Source organism: Scardinius erythrophthalmus (assembly GCF_964197995.2).
Source record: "Scardinius erythrophthalmus genome assembly, chromosome: 10".
Taxonomy (NCBI): domain Eukaryota; kingdom Metazoa; phylum Chordata; class Actinopteri; order Cypriniformes; family Leuciscidae; genus Scardinius; species Scardinius erythrophthalmus.
The window spans coordinates 3,973,401-3,990,080 of record NC_138230.1 but is presented as its reverse complement, the minus strand read 5'-3'; the positions used below and the strand labels follow the sequence as shown (position 1 = coordinate 3,990,080).

The following is a 16,680-nucleotide window of genomic DNA, read 5'->3' as shown; positions in this document are numbered from 1 at the left end:
AAACCTCAAGGTCCAGAGAGAAGGAAATGAAAAGTGGAATAAAGTCGTTATTTTTGTTTGTTTTTGCATTAAAAAAAGTATTCTCGTCGCTTTATAAACTTAAGATTGAGCCACTGGAGTCACTTGGACTATATTAACAATGTCTTTAATACATTTTCTGGGCCAGCAAGTTATAGTGTCCATAAGCCTATGGAGGAGTGATCCAGCACTCAGATTTCATCAGAAATATCTTCATTTGTGTTCTGAAGATGAACGAAGGTCTTACGGGGTTGGAACAACATGAGGGAGAGTAATTACTGACAGAACTTTCATTTTTGGGTGAACTAACCCTTTAATAAATCTCATGATTGCATTTATTTGTTTTCCTGCATTTGGACCATCATTTAATAAGTTGGTTATAGTGAATTCCTAATTCTTCCTTAAGAATCCTCCTTTCTTTATTATAAGCCTTACATTTCTTCAATACATGGTCTCCTCTATTAAACATCACATAAACCTGTGTTATGCTTCCCTATAATGTGTAAAGTATGATTTAGATTTGAATGTCCTGTTCTTATTTGTGTGAAAATAACTTGTTCTCTTCTACTTAAGCTGTGAATTATATTGCCTCTCTTTATGGTTTTGGACCGTGTAATAGTGTAATAGCGACCTGTATGACACGAGCCCCAAACTGTCTGCCATTTCTCATTGCACGCTTCTAAAATAAAATGTTTTCCTTCTGATCTGCTGAGTGAAATGTTTATATTTGGTTCTTTCATTTTTAATGATTCTTTGGCTATTTTGTCTGCTTCCTCATTACCTTGAATCCCCACGTGTGCTGGAACCCACATAAATCGCATTATTATTCCCACCTGTCGTAAACTGATCATGATTTCTATTAAAATGTCAGTTCTATTTGTTTCCAAACAATTGATGTGTAAACTCCCAAGAACTGCCATTGAATCAGAGCATATTATGACTTTTTAATGATTTTGAGTCTAGACCATCTTCATTAACCCACCCCTTTATTTCCCATGCAAAGCCTTTACCTGTTGCATTTAAAACTTCCCAGCAATCATTCAGGACTTTCCTCACAGGATGATGCATGTCATATGCCTTTCCCATATCAAAGTAAACTGTCACTTATCTCTCTTTGACTGCTATAGCTTTCTTTACATCTGTTTCCAGCTTTACTAATGCATCTAATGTTGAAATGACGCTCTCCTTCCTCTAGGAGCATTACACTAAAATACCGTAATAATTTATAACCTATATCATATTGCCAACTTTCACGGTGAAACGGACCGCGAGCTCAGATTTACCACATCCGAGTACGTGAGATGTCACGTGATGACGCCGCGGGTCACATGACTGACTCACCCGAAACCAAAACAGCACAGCAGAAATGTCATTTCTTCATTCCGCTTTTGTGTTCAGAGTATAAAACATGTCGATGTTTAAAGTGAATTTTATATGTTCTGTGCTGTTTGTGGTGTTTGGTGCCGCGCTTGCATTTCTGGGAAATGGAGATACATTTCGACGGAAGGTGAGAATAAATCATTGAGATCAACCGAAACCAATGAACAAACTTCATACCGGTGCAACAACAAACAGCCTTTAGAAAGCTGCAAACACCCACATATAGACACTTTATATAAAACTATGTTTTTATCCAGTCTTTGAACGTGGTGTTTATCACAGCTGTATATTTAGGCGCATCTCTTACAAAAGCTGGTCATCATGTTCCTCTTTGTGTGTTTTGAGAGGTTGGATCAGATCTAGAGAGTATTTATGTATAATAAATGGCATGAAACTGTATTATATAAATGAATGAATTATGATATAGCCTATGTTCTGTTTCATAAGACCTTTGAAACCCATGAACACCCAAGTACAACTGATTTAGTGTAATGTGAATATAATTCTGCATTTACTATTGTAAATGATTAATAATGATGACAAATCATTCATTTGATCTGGTTCTTTTCAGTGATTCAGTCACACTATTGTACAAAGCATTTACAGTCACAGAATTAGAGACATTTGACGATCTAAAACTTAAGTTAAACATACATTTTTAATTTACAAGCAATAAACACTAACTAGATCAGAGCTGAAATATATGGTTTTCTTTCTTCTTATGGTGATAGCTCAGATTGCTCTTCCAACATTTTCACTTTTCCCACCACAAAAACCTCTACATGTGATTTCATATGTGTATTTTTTTATTTGCCATGATTCAACAAAATGTCATCTATGTTAGTCAGTTTGAAAACTTTACCTTGCTGATATACAGTCAATCACATTATCACAGTCTATTCGCTATAGTTTAGAAAATGGTAATAAATATGAGCAGAACTCAGTTGATATTTGACTGGTTTTGTCCGTCCTTCTGTTAGACTGTCTCACACATGAATTATGTTGAATATCTGTCAGCTGTTCAATTTAACTACACAATTAGATAATACCAGTTTAGCTCAACCAATCACCAAGCAATGCTTCATTTTGTTCAGTCTGTGTGTAAAAAGAGCATTAGCAATTAAAGAGAAAACACTTCAGCAAAACATGATCAGCTCAAAGTGTCTAGTAATCACACTAGTAAAGAAATATAAAAAATTATTGGTTTGACTATAAATCATCTGAATTCACATCAGCGATGTTCAACACACACTCTGGAATGAATCTGAGACGTCTACAGTCTGGTATAAGGGGGTTTGTGATCAGTCTAATGATACTGGTGTGATGAACAGACTTCTCTGATGTCCTCAGGTGTCTGTAGAGCTGAACCCGGGTCTGAAGCCTCCCTCGTCTCTTCCTCCTGGAGTCGCTCTGGTTCATGCGCGAGGACTGGGACCCAACGACACACTTCACTTCCTGCTGTGTAATCTCGGAGCTCCAGCGCTTCTGCTGGTCCACACGAACAGCACAGAGTCCGCAGTGCAGGTGAACTGGCCTGTGTTCATCAACCGCAGTTCCTCAGGCAGCCTGAAGGTGGCGCCGGAGAGCAGCGTGACCTACAGCTCGGCACTCGTGTTCACCCGGGTGAGATGCAGTCAAGGCTCATTTCATGCATCATCAGGGAATTTAACCTATGACATTTATTTAAAATAATTACCCTTAAACGCATACCTCGAGTCTTTAGTGACCTGGGACGTCATTCACTACCCTCCTCCTCATTCATTTTTTAAAAGTTAGATATCAACCTTCTTAGCATTTCTCAATCAATTAATTATAAACTATATAACAAGAAACATTTTTTATAAAAGATTGCCTGTTTTGCCATTCATTTTTTGTACAAATTGTTTAGGGTCACTAACGACCAGCAGAGCCCGTCTACGGAGAGCCTGGCCACTCCCCATTAAGTCCTATTGTACCGAATGTTGGTTGTAGTTCCACCAGAGTTCCACTGGGGGCGATCGCCATGAGTGCAGAATGAATGGGAGCCTATGGGGCTAGACAGCTAAATTTGTCTCTTTCACCCGATTGCCGTTGAGAAATCTCAGATTTGATTGTAGGTTTTGCAAGTTCAACATGGGTTATAGGTCGAAAGTTGAATGAACGAGTACTTATGTCCTTTCCATTTCTTACAGGTTGAGTTGTTGTTGTCCATAACACGCTAGCATTCTGCTAATGAACGCTGATTGGTCAGTGAAGGACTGATTACGACCAGAGATATCGCTTGATGGCATCGTGGCATCCGAAGCGGGACCAGAAACAAACAAAACAAAAACTCTTCTAGCACGTGTATTAACCTGTGTCAGCTTTGTGTGTTTACCTTGTGTTGTGTGTTTCCCTGTGTCAGCTGTGTTGTGTGTTTGCCTGTGTCAGCTGTGTTGTGTGTTTGCCTGTGTCAGCTGTGTTGTGCGTTTGCCTGTCAGCTGTGTTGTGTGTTTGCCTGTGTCAGCTGTGTTGTGTGTTTCCCTGTGTCAGCTGTGTTGTGTGTTTGCCTGTGTCAGCTGTGTTGTGTTTGCCTGTGTCAGCTGTGTTGTGTGTTTGCCTGTGTCAGCTGTGTTGTGTGTTTGCCTGTGTCAGCTGCGTTGTGTTTCCCTGTGTCAGCTGTGTTGTGTGTTTACCTGTGTCAGCTGTGTTGTGTGTTTCCCTGTGTCAGCTGTGTTGTGTTTGCCTGTGTCAGCTGTGTTGTGTGTTTGCCTGTGTCAGCTGTGTTGTGTGTTTGCCTGTGTCAGCTGTGTTGTGTGTTTGCCTGTGTCAGCTGTGTGTTTCCCTGTGTCAGCTGTGTTGTGTTTCCCTGTGTCAGCTGTGTGTGTTTGCCTGTGTCAGCTGTGTTGTGTGTTTACCTGTCAGCTGTGTTGTGTGTTTACCTGTGTCAGCTGTGTTGTGTGTTTACCTGTGTCAGCTGTGTTGTGTGTTTACCTGTGTCAGCTGTGTTGTGTGTTTCCCTGTGTCAGCTGTGTTGTGTGTTTACCTGTGTCAGCTGTGTGTGTTTGCCTGTGTCAGCTGTGTTGTGTGTTTACCTGTGTCAGCTGTGTTGTGTGTTTCCCTGTGTCAGCTGTGTTGTGTGTTTACCTGTGTCAGCTGTGTGTGTTTGCCCTATGTCAGCTGTGTTGTGTGTTTACCTGTGTCAGCTGTGTTGTGTGTTTACCTGTGTCAGCTGTGTGTGTTTGCCCTATGTCAGCTGTGTTGTGTGTTTACCTGTGTCAGCTGTGTTGTGTGTTTACCTGTGTCAGCTGTGTTGTGTGTTTACCTGTGTCAGCTGTGTTGTGTGTTTACCTGTGTCAGCTGTGTTGTGTGTTTACCTGTGTCAGCTGTGTTGTGTGTTTCCCTGTGTTAGCTGTGTTGTGTGTTTACCTGTGTCAGCTGTGTGTGTTTGCCTGTGTCAGCTGTGTTGTGTGTTTACCTGTGTCAGCTGTGTTGTGTGTTTACCTGTGTCAGCTGTGTTGTGTGTTTACCTGTGTCAGCTGTGTTGTGTGTTTACCTGTGTCAGCTGTGTTGTGTGTTTACCTGTGTCAGCTGTGTGTGTTTACCTGTGTCAGCTGTGTTGTCGATGCCTCGAGAGAAAAGAAAGCACCAAAGTGACTGAAGGATTGCTGTAAAGCAGTATCTCTGGTCGTACGATGTGTATGACGTCATTGACACTTTAAAAGACTTTTTAAAGCAAATAAGTGACTCTTAGAAAATCTAACACCCAGCAATGTGTAATTTCTTTGCATCTCCTTTCAAATACAACATTCAAATTAGTAGAAAAAAAAGATATCCTGAGAACAGTGGATTTTGAGGGGTATAGCGCCATAGACCTCCATTCATTCTGCACTCGTCCTGTGAGCGCCCTCATGTGGAGCCAGAGTGGAACTGCACTCGTCCTGTGAGCGCCCTCATGTGGAGCCAGAGTGGAACTGCAACCAGTTCAGAAGCCGGAAGTTTACTGAGAGTGGAAGTTCTCCCCTTATTAGGCATTCTCTGGTAACAGTGTATTTTTTTCAACAATAGTTAAACCTTTAATGACTGAATAAGAGCAATTCACCTTTATTCCACAAGATGGCAATGCCTGATACACAATGATGACGTGGCGTTTCACTCATAGTTACCGCAGGCAGAAAACAAAAGAATAGGAAGCATCATCAGCAACACTTGAAATGGCTCAGTGATTTACTGCAAACACACTCAGATATTAGTGTCACTGATGGTGGATCTGGTGAAGAAGCTGTCAGCCATCAAAATACTGATTTTGAAGATGTTGAAAAGGATAGTTTTGAGAATATGTTTGAGATGATGATGGTATAAAACACCCTTCTAAGCTCCAAAAGTTAACAAAATATGCTTTATTCTATTCTTCTGTATTTGTGACTCTAACATCAGGAGAGTTTTATATCATCACGACAGGCTGAGATCCATTCATGTTAGATATATATATCCGGGTCGCTAAAGACCTTAATATGTAATAATGACTGGCGAAACATTCATGCTTTTAAGGGTTAAAAAGAGAAAGGAAACTGATAACATGAACAGACCATGAGAAATGAAGGTGAGAGGTGAACATTGATGTGTGTGTGTCTCTCAGATATGGGAGTACGATGATGTCAACAACACTGCAGACCCACAGACGACGGCAGAGTCCAGTTTCTACTCTCCTTACGAGCTCCAGAACTTCATCTGGGCGGATCTGAACGCCACCGTCAGCCAGTCGGATCACGTGATCACGCTGTGCGGCCGAGAGAAAGCCGAGAGTTTCGCCAACGGCTCCCTCTGCCTTAAAGTAAGCAGAACTGCAGCAAACACAACTGGATGAATATGGTATTTTCATATTTCACTCTAGACTGTAATATGGACTTAGAAATGCTGTGTATTGTGAAAAGCGTTATACAAATAAACGTGAATTGAACTGAATATGGAGATGATTCATGTGTAAGAAAAATTATGTGGACGTCGAAGATCTCAAAAATGAAGTTTATCACAGCACAGCAGTGGTGAAGCACACCTCGGGTTCACCGGCGCCAGAACGAACCCAGAACATCCGAATCTCAGACCTTTTATCCTGTTACAGTTTAACACTCGTAATGTAAATCAAGTCTGCATGTTCATGAAGTCGAGACCCTATTGTCTGGGACTGGGTATTAGATTCAGATGTTCCAATGCGATTCGATTTAGATTCACAAGCTCTCAATTCAATTCGATTTTGACTCACAAGCTCTCAATTCAATTTGATTCGATTCAATTTCGATTCACAAGCTCTCAATTCAATTTGATTCGATTTAGATTCACAAGCTCTCAATTCAATTCGATTTTGACTCACAAGCTCTCAATTCAATTTGATTCGATTCGATTTCGATTCACAAGCTCTCAATTCAATTTGATTCGATTTAGATTCACAAGCTCTCAATTCAATTCGATTTTGACTCACAAGCTCTCAATTCAATTTGATTCGATTTCGATTCACAAGCTCTCAATTCAATTTGATTCGATTTCGATTCACAAGCTCTCAATTCAATTTGATTCGATTTTGACTCACAAGCTCTCAATTTGATTCGATTCGATTTCGATTCACAAGCTCTCAATTCGATTCGATTTTGACTCACAAGCTCTCAATTCAATTTGATTCGATTTTGATTCACAAGCTCTCAATTCGATTCGATTTTGATTCACAAGCTCTCAATTCAATTTGATTCGATTTCGATTCACAAGCTCTCAATTCAATTTGATTCGATTTCGATTCACAAGCTCTCAATTCGATTCGATTTTGACTCACAAGCTCTCAATTTGATTCGATTCGATTTCCATTCACAAGCTCTCAATTTGATTCGATTTTGATTCACAAGCTCTCAATTTGATTCGATTCGATTTCAATTCCCGATTTGCTTCAATGAATATAGATTTAGTACAAATCCTAAATTTATAATAAAAGATCAGTGAACATAAGTTTACAAGTGGTTAATTAAAAAAAAAAAGTATTTTTATTTTAGGTGCACTTGGGGACATTAAAACAGAACACAACTCTATATTTCAAATGCATACAATGAATAGACAGGATTTTGATGCAAGATGAAAATTTTTTGAGCATCGATTTTGAATCGACCACATTTTATCAGAACGATTAATCGAAAAATCCGATTTCGTAGTTCCCATTCTACGATTGATGACCATTTGCTCAGGATGTGATAAACCCAAAGGGTGAAGAAACATTATAACTTCACCTCCTTCATCGCTATGATAATTAAGCCATTTTGAGGATGAGCTCATTCTGAAATATACAGTATTTTGGGGTGTAATCTGTGTGTGCAGACCACAGTCTCTTACACACGTGTGTGTTGTTCCTGGTTCTCCTCAGCTGTCAGTGTTTGAGTCTGCGGGTCGTGATGGAGCGTGGCCGAGTCTCCTCCATAACTCTAACTCCTCTCAGCTCCACGTCTGGCTGGACGGAGTGACGCCGCGAGGGAACCACTCCCGCTTCCTCCTGGAGTTTCAGTCGGTCGGAGACTCCGGCTTCCAGGGGAGAGTTGATGTCCGCAGCTCCATAGATGATGAATACACTCCTTCTATCTTCAAGGTACAAACTTCAACAAACCTGGACATTTCCTCAGATTATTAAACTCTACTGTATCACATATGTGACCCTGGACCACAAAACCAGTCACATGGGTACATTTTTTTGAAACTGAGATTTATGCATCACATGAAAGCTGAATAAATAAGCGTTCCATTGATGTGTGGTTGGTTAGGATAGGACAATATCTGTCAGAGATACAACTATTAAAAATCTGGAATCTGAGGGTGCAAACAAATCTAAACATTGAGAAAATCTCCTTTAAAGTTGATCATTAATGTTGGCGATTGTGCAGCACTCACTCACAAATACATGTTTTATATATTTACGGTAGGAAACTTACAAAATATCTTCATGGAACATGATCTTTACTTAATATCCTCATGATTTTTGGCATATAAGAAAAATGGATAATGTTGACCCGTACAATGTATTGTTGGCTATTGCCACAGAGATACCCGTGCGACTCGAGACTGGTGACGTGATCCAGGGTCACATATAATGCGTTTATTCCTAAGGCCTGTTTCATATGACACATATTTAGGCCTGTAAATGATGCAATCTTTGCTGTCGCACACAATCTCCTCCAGTCGTTCTGTCTCTAGGGTACAAACTTCAGCAAACCAGGGCTGTGTTTCCCGCACACCGCTGTAACTCCACTGTTACTTCACTACTGTAGTGCGATCGTTGAGGAAATCAGCTATAGTCACGACTGTTTCCCAAAACTCTACTGTCGCAAACTGGTCGTTCAACCCTTAGAGTCAGCCGCGCTGGTTAATGATGTCAGGCAGGTTATGGAGTATGACTTCTTTTAATGAAACTGTTTGAGATCAAATTAACGCTCGATGTTTTAATATAAATTACAGACATGACATCTGAGGACTATTTCTTATTTATCTCTGTTATTTTGCTTTATTTCCAGATTCACTCACAGGCTCGTTCTTACACACTAGAGCTCGTTCACACATGCGCACTTTAAATCTCTTAAAGTCGTAAATGACATTTGTATGTATGTATTCTAAATTAAAGACACAGGTTGCACTGAATGTCAGCTTGCTTATTTTGCTCAAGGTCAGGATTTATTAAGTCCACATGTCATGCAAACTAGAAGCTCTTCTTCTAACCACAGGTCGAGAGCTGTCGCTCAAACACACGACTCTGCGATGCTGTGTGCGAATGCTCGTTGGAACGATGGTTTCGGGAAACACGACTCGTTGAACTGCTGATAATGTGACTGAACTTTTGACCATAGTTGGCTAACGATGCTTTTGGGAAACAGTCCTGAACATTTTCTCAGATTATTAAACCCTACTCAATCATATGTGATGCGTGTATTTCTAAGGCCTGTAAATGAAGTCTTCACTTCAGAATTACATCACTTTTTGTCCATACAATCCTCAACCCAACCGTCTCCATTGAGTGTGTGTTGTGTTAAGCTGCCTCCTCGTCATCTCTGACTTATAACAAACAAAACAGTGTCTAAAAGCTGCTGTGTGACGAGGTGTACAGCAAACAAACTAAACAACCCAGAAATAAGTGTTTATAAGCCAAAAAACAGCGTTTCAGGACACAAAAGTGGACACAGGCGATTGAGACAGAGCAACGTGTCGTATTACTCTGAGAACTAACTTACGCCGCTGAGGAGAACGTAATCGGCCACAGTATAGCTTAGCTTACAGAAATATAATATAGAAAACTGACATTTGGATACTTTACTCACCAGTGATAAAATGTTAACGGCACACACAGTGTATTTTTAGTGCATACTGAGAGTCAGGATCCCACAGTTCACCCATTCGGTCCAGCCTGTGTCCACTTTTGTGTCCTGAAACGCTGTTTTTTGGCTTATAAACACTTATTCCTGGGTTGTTTAGCTTGTTTGCTGTACACCTCGTCACACAGCAGCTTTTAGACACTGTTTTGTTTTTCAAGTCATAAATGACGAGGAGGCAGCTTCACACAATACACACCCCTGGTGTGGGCGTGGCCTAAATGTGCTTTGTCTCTATTGGCTGATCTCATGTGAGTGACAGGTTGCTCCGCCCACATCATCAGAGAAGAGAAGAGGTGCTGCAAGAGATTCAAGATGACGAGCAGCAGTAATGATGTGCACTGCTGAATCATGTATATGAACAGTGCAGTATCCACTAAGAGATGTTGATGTGTCTCCTGTCAGGTGTTCGACTGGGTCTCGCTCCCGCTGAACTCCAGCAGTGTGTGGGGTTTCTCCCAGTGGAAGCCCGTGGCGTACCGTAAACCCGAGCCGCTGTTTGAGGACGCTACGCCCTGCAGAAGCTCTCCTCTGGTGTCCGTGAGCCGGATCCCCCAGTCCGCGCTGGTCCAGGCCTTCTTCACGCTCGAGGCTCAGACCCGCGGGCTCAACATCAGCTTCGGGGTCGACAAAGACCCGGTGTTCTACAGCGACACCCAGTACATCAGCTGGTGAGAGGACACTACTGCACACTACACTACTGCACACTACACTACTGCACACTACACTACTGCACACTACACTACTGCATACTGCACACTACACTACTGCACACTACACTACTGCATACTGCACACTACACTACTGCACACTACACTACTGCATACTACACTACTGCACACTACACTACTGCACACTACACTACTGCACACTACACTACTGCATACTGCACACTACACTACTGCACACTACACTACTGCACACTACACTACTGCACACTACACTACTGCACACTACACTACTGCACACTACACTACTGCACACTACACTACTGCATACTGCACACTACACTACTGCACACTACACTACTGCACACTACACTACTGCACACTACACTACTGCACACTACACTACTGCATACTGCACACTACACTACTGCACACTACACTACTGCATACTGCACACTACACTACTGCACACTACACTACTGCACACTACACTACTGCACACTACACTACTGCACACTACACTACTGCACACTACACTACTGCACACTACACTACTGCACACTACACTACTGCACTCTTACATTCAGTTCATCATCTGCCTTCTACACACACTGGCTGATTAGATCTGTTAGGAAATAACGGTATTTTTTAAAAATTAAATATTTAAATGTAAAACAAATATTAAATTGTTATTATATTGATTGTAATTGTCTTTGATAAAAAAAATTGCTTTTGATTTTTTTTTATATTTGAATTGAAGATATTAAAAATATTATGTATTAAATAAATATTCTATTATTTTATTGATTGTAATTTTCTATTGGTTTCTTCATTTACTATTTACTCATACTTGTCGATTGGTATTATTAAAGGAATAATGAAATATTTAAAATATTACAATATTACAAAATTAATAGTTTAATATGTATATATATATATATATATTTAAATTGTAAATATTAAAATACTATATAATAATGAATATACTATTACTATAATTAATTGTAATTTTCTGTTATTTATTTTTGTTTTTAATAGACTTTTTTTTTTTTTTTTACCATACTTGCCGATTATTATTTGTTATTAAATTATAAAATATTAAAACAATAGTTTAAAAACAAGGTTTTAGGTTTGCTTTTGAATACTTTAATTAAAAATATTAAAAATACTTAATATAAATTGTTATTTTATTGATTGTAATTTTCTATTGGTTCTTTTTTTTTTTTAATTATGCATACTTGCTGATTAGTGTCTGTTGTTGGGAAATATTACAAATATTACAAATATTTTTTAATTGTTCTTGAATATTTTTTAAATATTTGACGATATAGAAATACTACACATTAAATAAATATTAAATTGTTATTTTATTGATTATCTTATCGTGTGAGTGATCTCAGACTAGTTTTGCACTAATTGCAACTGTGATCAACTATAAAGCACATATTGTTACTATATTAATTTTACCTTTTTTAGTAAATGTGTCTAGTTTGTTTCCAAACGAGTAAAATACATGTTTAAATGGTTCACAAGTGAAGTAGGTTTCCTGAACACGCCCCCTGTCAGTCAAACAGATAGTCCCGCCCCCGAACTCACATGATTGGTTGAGTCAGAAGTTGACGAGCCACTCAAACAAACAGATCAATGTTCTGAAACAGTCAAACTACCAATGAGTGAATCATAGACTCTGAACAACAGCTTTAACACACATGAGATGAGCTGTCCCTCATATTACACACAGTATGAGAGTGTGTTTGAACAGTGTTTGTGTGGACTCTCTGCAGGACTCTGCTAATGGGCATGGGCGAACCTCCCGCCGACTCCTTCTCCGTGTTAATCATTATCATCATCGCCGTTGGACTTGGCACTCCGCTGGCCATCATCATCGTGGGTGGAGTGTTTGTTTGTGTCCGCAAGAGGATGACACGCTCCTCCATCTACGAGCCAATCAACTGAGACGTTAGGGTACAAGCCCCGCCCCAATGCACACACCGGCCAATCAGTGATGAGGTCACTGCCCCCTGATTGGACGGTTAGAATGATCACATGCACGTTACTGATGAGCAGGAGGAGGATTTGCCTGAACATTTGCAGACAGACTCCCTCTGGAAAAAGTGTTTTTGATTCAGACGTATCGAATTTTTTACACCTTTATACTTAAATCTGATTGGCCAGAAGATCACAGAACAAATCGAATGATTATTTGATTTTGTTCTTTTTTTTTAGACATGATGCTTATTTGTTCTGTGTCCCATAATAATAATAATAATAATAATCCTGCGTGCATAATCAGTTATTTGCCCAATTTTAAAACATACGTTTCTCTTTATTCCTAAAATATTTGCATATGTTTTTGCTAAATAACGGCAGTGACGGGCCTCAGGGATCCAGTGTGTCTCTTCATCAGGGGTTTGAGGAGAGCGCTGCTGCTTTCATGTACATTTGCATTTTGTAAACATTGATTTGCACCACATTTAAAAACACTGAAATCTTTCAGTTTTTGTTGCCGCCAGTTACTAATAAAAATGTAAATATGGATTTAAAACTGTTTCTCTCTCTCTCTCTATAAGCTCCTTCTCAACACTGATGGACTGAAGTGTTCACTGTGGATCAATGATGTCTCATACACCTGTCAATCAAACATCCAGTGCATCATTTATTCATAAACACACAGATGAAACATCAGATTTGAGGACAGACATTAGTAAACATGAGGAATATGGCACAAATCAACAATTATAATCACATACACAACTGCATGATGCATGTCTGAAACATTACACACCAAAATACTTCACTGTAAAACTCTATTATCCAACATATCCGGCTTACAAACTACATTCATTTCTAAAAGAGGCCTATCTTAGGAGACTTTTACTCAGACATTGTTTTCATGGCTATTAAACACACATCCCTGTTATTTATTTCTTACATTAGTTATTAAGACATTTTTAAAACAATAATAAACCATGGAAAAATGTAAGACATCATAATTGTTTCTAAACCTTCACTTTCTAAAAGAAATTTATACTTGGTACTTGAAGCCTCAATGTATAATGCATCAAAGTTATTCATAACGTAGCTTATAATGCATTATATATTTCCATAAATAACTGTAACCAAAGTAAACATGCATTATAATATTTGCAGACTCCACCGTGTTTTAATGCGTTATACTTTCTAAAGGTGTGTTCGATGAATAGAACGTGTAATAATGTATTATAACAGTGTTTACAATCATTTAAGACCATACAGTGCATAATACATGCATTAAAATACTTTTATAATGCATTATATATATAAATATATTTATATATATATAAGGCTTTAAGTCACCATATATATTTTGTATTTCTTTCTTTTGATTTCAAGGTGAATCAGGCTTTGTGAGATTCGCTCGACTAGTAACTATTGAGGTCAGATCCCGAAAGGCCGAACCTCGAGGGTTTACAGCAGTTAAACAGGTTTCTTCATGACACGTATCCAGTTTCATCCCATTCTCAGTGCAAGAGAGAATCTTTCCCGAAGGATTCTCCCAGTCTTTCATCCTTCATTATTTAAAAGTCTGGACGGACAATGTCAGTGATGATTCTGAAGTCACGTCCATCTTTATATCAGTGCTTATTCTGAATGCTGGATTGGGTTCACCCCCACCACCTTAGCTTTGGGGGCGGGGCTGTGGTGGGCGGAGCCACGTCAAACACCGCCTCCGGCCCGCCCACAGAGCCGATGAAGTACAGGTTTGCTCCCAGAAGAGCGAGCAGAGGCAGGAACGAGAGGCCGAGTCCGAGCGCTCGAACGCTGCTGCCGAACGCCACACACACCCAGTAGATCAGTCTGAGGAGGAGCACACAACATCAACAACACACTGATCCCAGCGGGAGCGTTCAGTGAAACAATGCTTTATCAACCACTTCTGTTCGGTTTCTACTTCATAAAGTAACATGCATCGCGTACTCTTTGAAATTACTTTTTGAATGTACAACGTAATATCCGGGTCACATTTTTCAAGTGAGAACATTTTATTGAATTTATTTTCTTAAAATCTCTCCCTTCCCCAAACCATGTGACAAATTAATGTTATTTTAGAGGATTGGACTAAGGTAACATTTAAAAAAGATTTTTTACATGATTTATTTACTATTACTTACAAATACAGTTGAAAATGTTTCCCTTCCCCAAATATTGCAATGTTAACATATAATTAGTTATGTAATTTTAGAGTATTGGAATAATGTTTTCCAAGTAAGAAACACGTAATATTTCTATTTATTGAATTTATTTACTTACAAATACAGTTGAAAATCTCCAATGTAACGCATAATTAGTAATGCGAGATTTAGAGGATTGCAATAATGTAAATGTTACATTTAAAAGACTAAAGTAACAGTTTCCTATTTTAAAAGTAACGTTGTTCCAATAATATAAATGTTACATTTAAAAAAAAATCTTAAAAGTAACATTTTCCAAATGAAATGTAACACTGTTTAAATAATGTAAATGTTACATTTAAAAATAACTTTGCTCCACTTTAAACGGAAAAGTTTTGCAAAAATCTAAATGTTACATTTAAAAGTCTTAAAGTAACATTGTTCCTATTTAAAAGTAATATTATTCCATTAATGTTAATGTTACATTTGAAATTCTTAAAAGTAACACTTTTTCAAATGAAAAGTAACATTATTTAAATAAAGTAAGTGTTAAGAGTAACGTCCCCAACACACACACACACACACACACACACACACACCTGCCGAACACGAAGACGATGGTGAGCAGCGGCACCAGTTTGAGCAGGTCCTGCCGGGCGTACGTTGCCATGACGGCGAGCTGGAGGAAGAAGAGCAGGGAAAGGTGGAGCGAGTCTCGAACGAAGTGTCCGTGAACGACGACCTCGCGACTCTCCCACATCCCGTCGAACAGAGGCTTCGGCGTCCCGAACCTCAGCCGGGACACGCCCTGAGCCAGCACACCTACAGCAGAGAGACCACGCTCATTACTGAACACTTATTATTATTAACACTTTCATATACAGGCAAACTAAACACTATTCAGACACCAGAGATCATTTTCACTAGTGTGTGCAGGACACTATAGTGCATTTCTGTAAGTGAGGAGAGCAGAATAAAGTAAACTGTGACATATTATACCCAAATATTCTTCATACAGAGACTACCAGTGACATTTATACAAAATTTAGGGCCAAAAATGATTCAGACACTTTGAGCTGATCATGTTCTGCTGAAGTGTGTTTTCTTTAATTGCTAATGCTCTTTTCACACACAGACTGAACACAATGAAGCATTGCTTGGTGATTGGCTGAGCTAAACTGGTATCATCTAATTGTGTAGTTAAATTTAACAGCTGACAGATATTCAACATAATTCATGTGTGAGACAGTCTAACAGAAGGACGGACAAAACCAGTCAAATATCAACTGAGTTCTGCTCATATTTATTACCATTTTCTAAACTATAGTGAATAAACTGATAATGTGAGAGATGTTGAAGGTGTCTGAACATATTTTGGTTTGACTGTATGTGTTTTTTACACCAGCACTCCTACAGCAGAGAGACCACTGTTATTGTTACTGATACTTTTAATGGTTGTGTGTATATATGTGTGTGTTTTATAGATCCTCACCCAGCACGATGGGAACGCTGGCGAAAAACGCACAGCGCAGTGTGTAGACCAGCCTGAGGGGGGTGCTGTCGAGCGCAGGGGCGTCAAAGGGGAGGAGCTTGTACCCGGCCCACGTTAGTAACGGGAACATGAGCGCGGCAGCCGTCACACACACACACAGCCGCACAACCTCCACACAACTGCTGTCTGAGACAGAAACAGAGAGCTGTTACACACACACACACACACACACACACACACACACATCCGCACGACCTCCACACAACTGCTGTCTGACACAGAAACAGAGAGCTGTTACACACACACACACACACACACACACACACACACACACAACCTCCACACAACTGCTGTCTGACACAGAAACAGAGAGCCGTCACACACACACACACACATCCGCACGACCTCCACACAACTGCTGTCTGACACAGAAACAGAGAGCCGTCACACACACACACACACACACACATCCGCACGACCTCCACACAACTGCTGTCTGACACAGAAACAGAGAGCCGTTACACACACACACACATCCACACACACACACACACACATCCGCACAACCTCCACACAACTGCTGTCTGACACAGAAACAGAGAGCCGTTACACACACACACACA

At 39.7% G+C, this 16,680-nt stretch overlaps 3 protein-coding genes across 3 annotated transcripts in view; 2 read left to right on the top strand and 1 right to left on the bottom strand.

Moving 5' to 3' along the window:
• The window catches only part of LOC308697127 (uncharacterized protein), a 377,069-nt gene that overhangs the window by 210,389 nt on the left and 150,000 nt on the right, over positions 1–16,680 (top strand). The window lies entirely within an intron of this gene.
• glmp (glycosylated lysosomal membrane protein) lies at positions 1,271–12,962 on the top strand. The gene is made up of 6 exons (XM_081376277.1): positions 1,271–1,525; positions 2,749–3,021; positions 5,996–6,190; positions 7,760–7,978; positions 10,152–10,417; positions 12,199–12,962. The coding sequence occupies exons 1-6, from the start codon at positions 1,427–1,429 to the stop codon at positions 12,368–12,370; spliced, it is 1,224 nt and encodes a 407-aa protein (XP_081232403.1). The 5' UTR covers positions 1,271–1,426; the 3' UTR covers positions 12,371–12,962.
• The window catches only part of tmem79a (transmembrane protein 79a), a 6,096-nt gene continuing 2,984 nt past the window's right edge, over positions 13,569–16,680 (bottom strand). The window contains exons 3-5 of the mRNA XM_081376280.1: positions 16,058–16,243; positions 15,165–15,387; positions 13,569–14,251 (exon numbers count right to left, since the gene is read on the bottom strand). Of these exons, the coding sequence (XP_081232406.1) occupies positions 14,059–14,251; positions 15,165–15,387; positions 16,058–16,243 (602 nt within the window). The 3' untranslated portion in view covers positions 13,569–14,058. The remainder of the gene's footprint in view (positions 14,252–15,164; positions 15,388–16,057; positions 16,244–16,680) is intronic.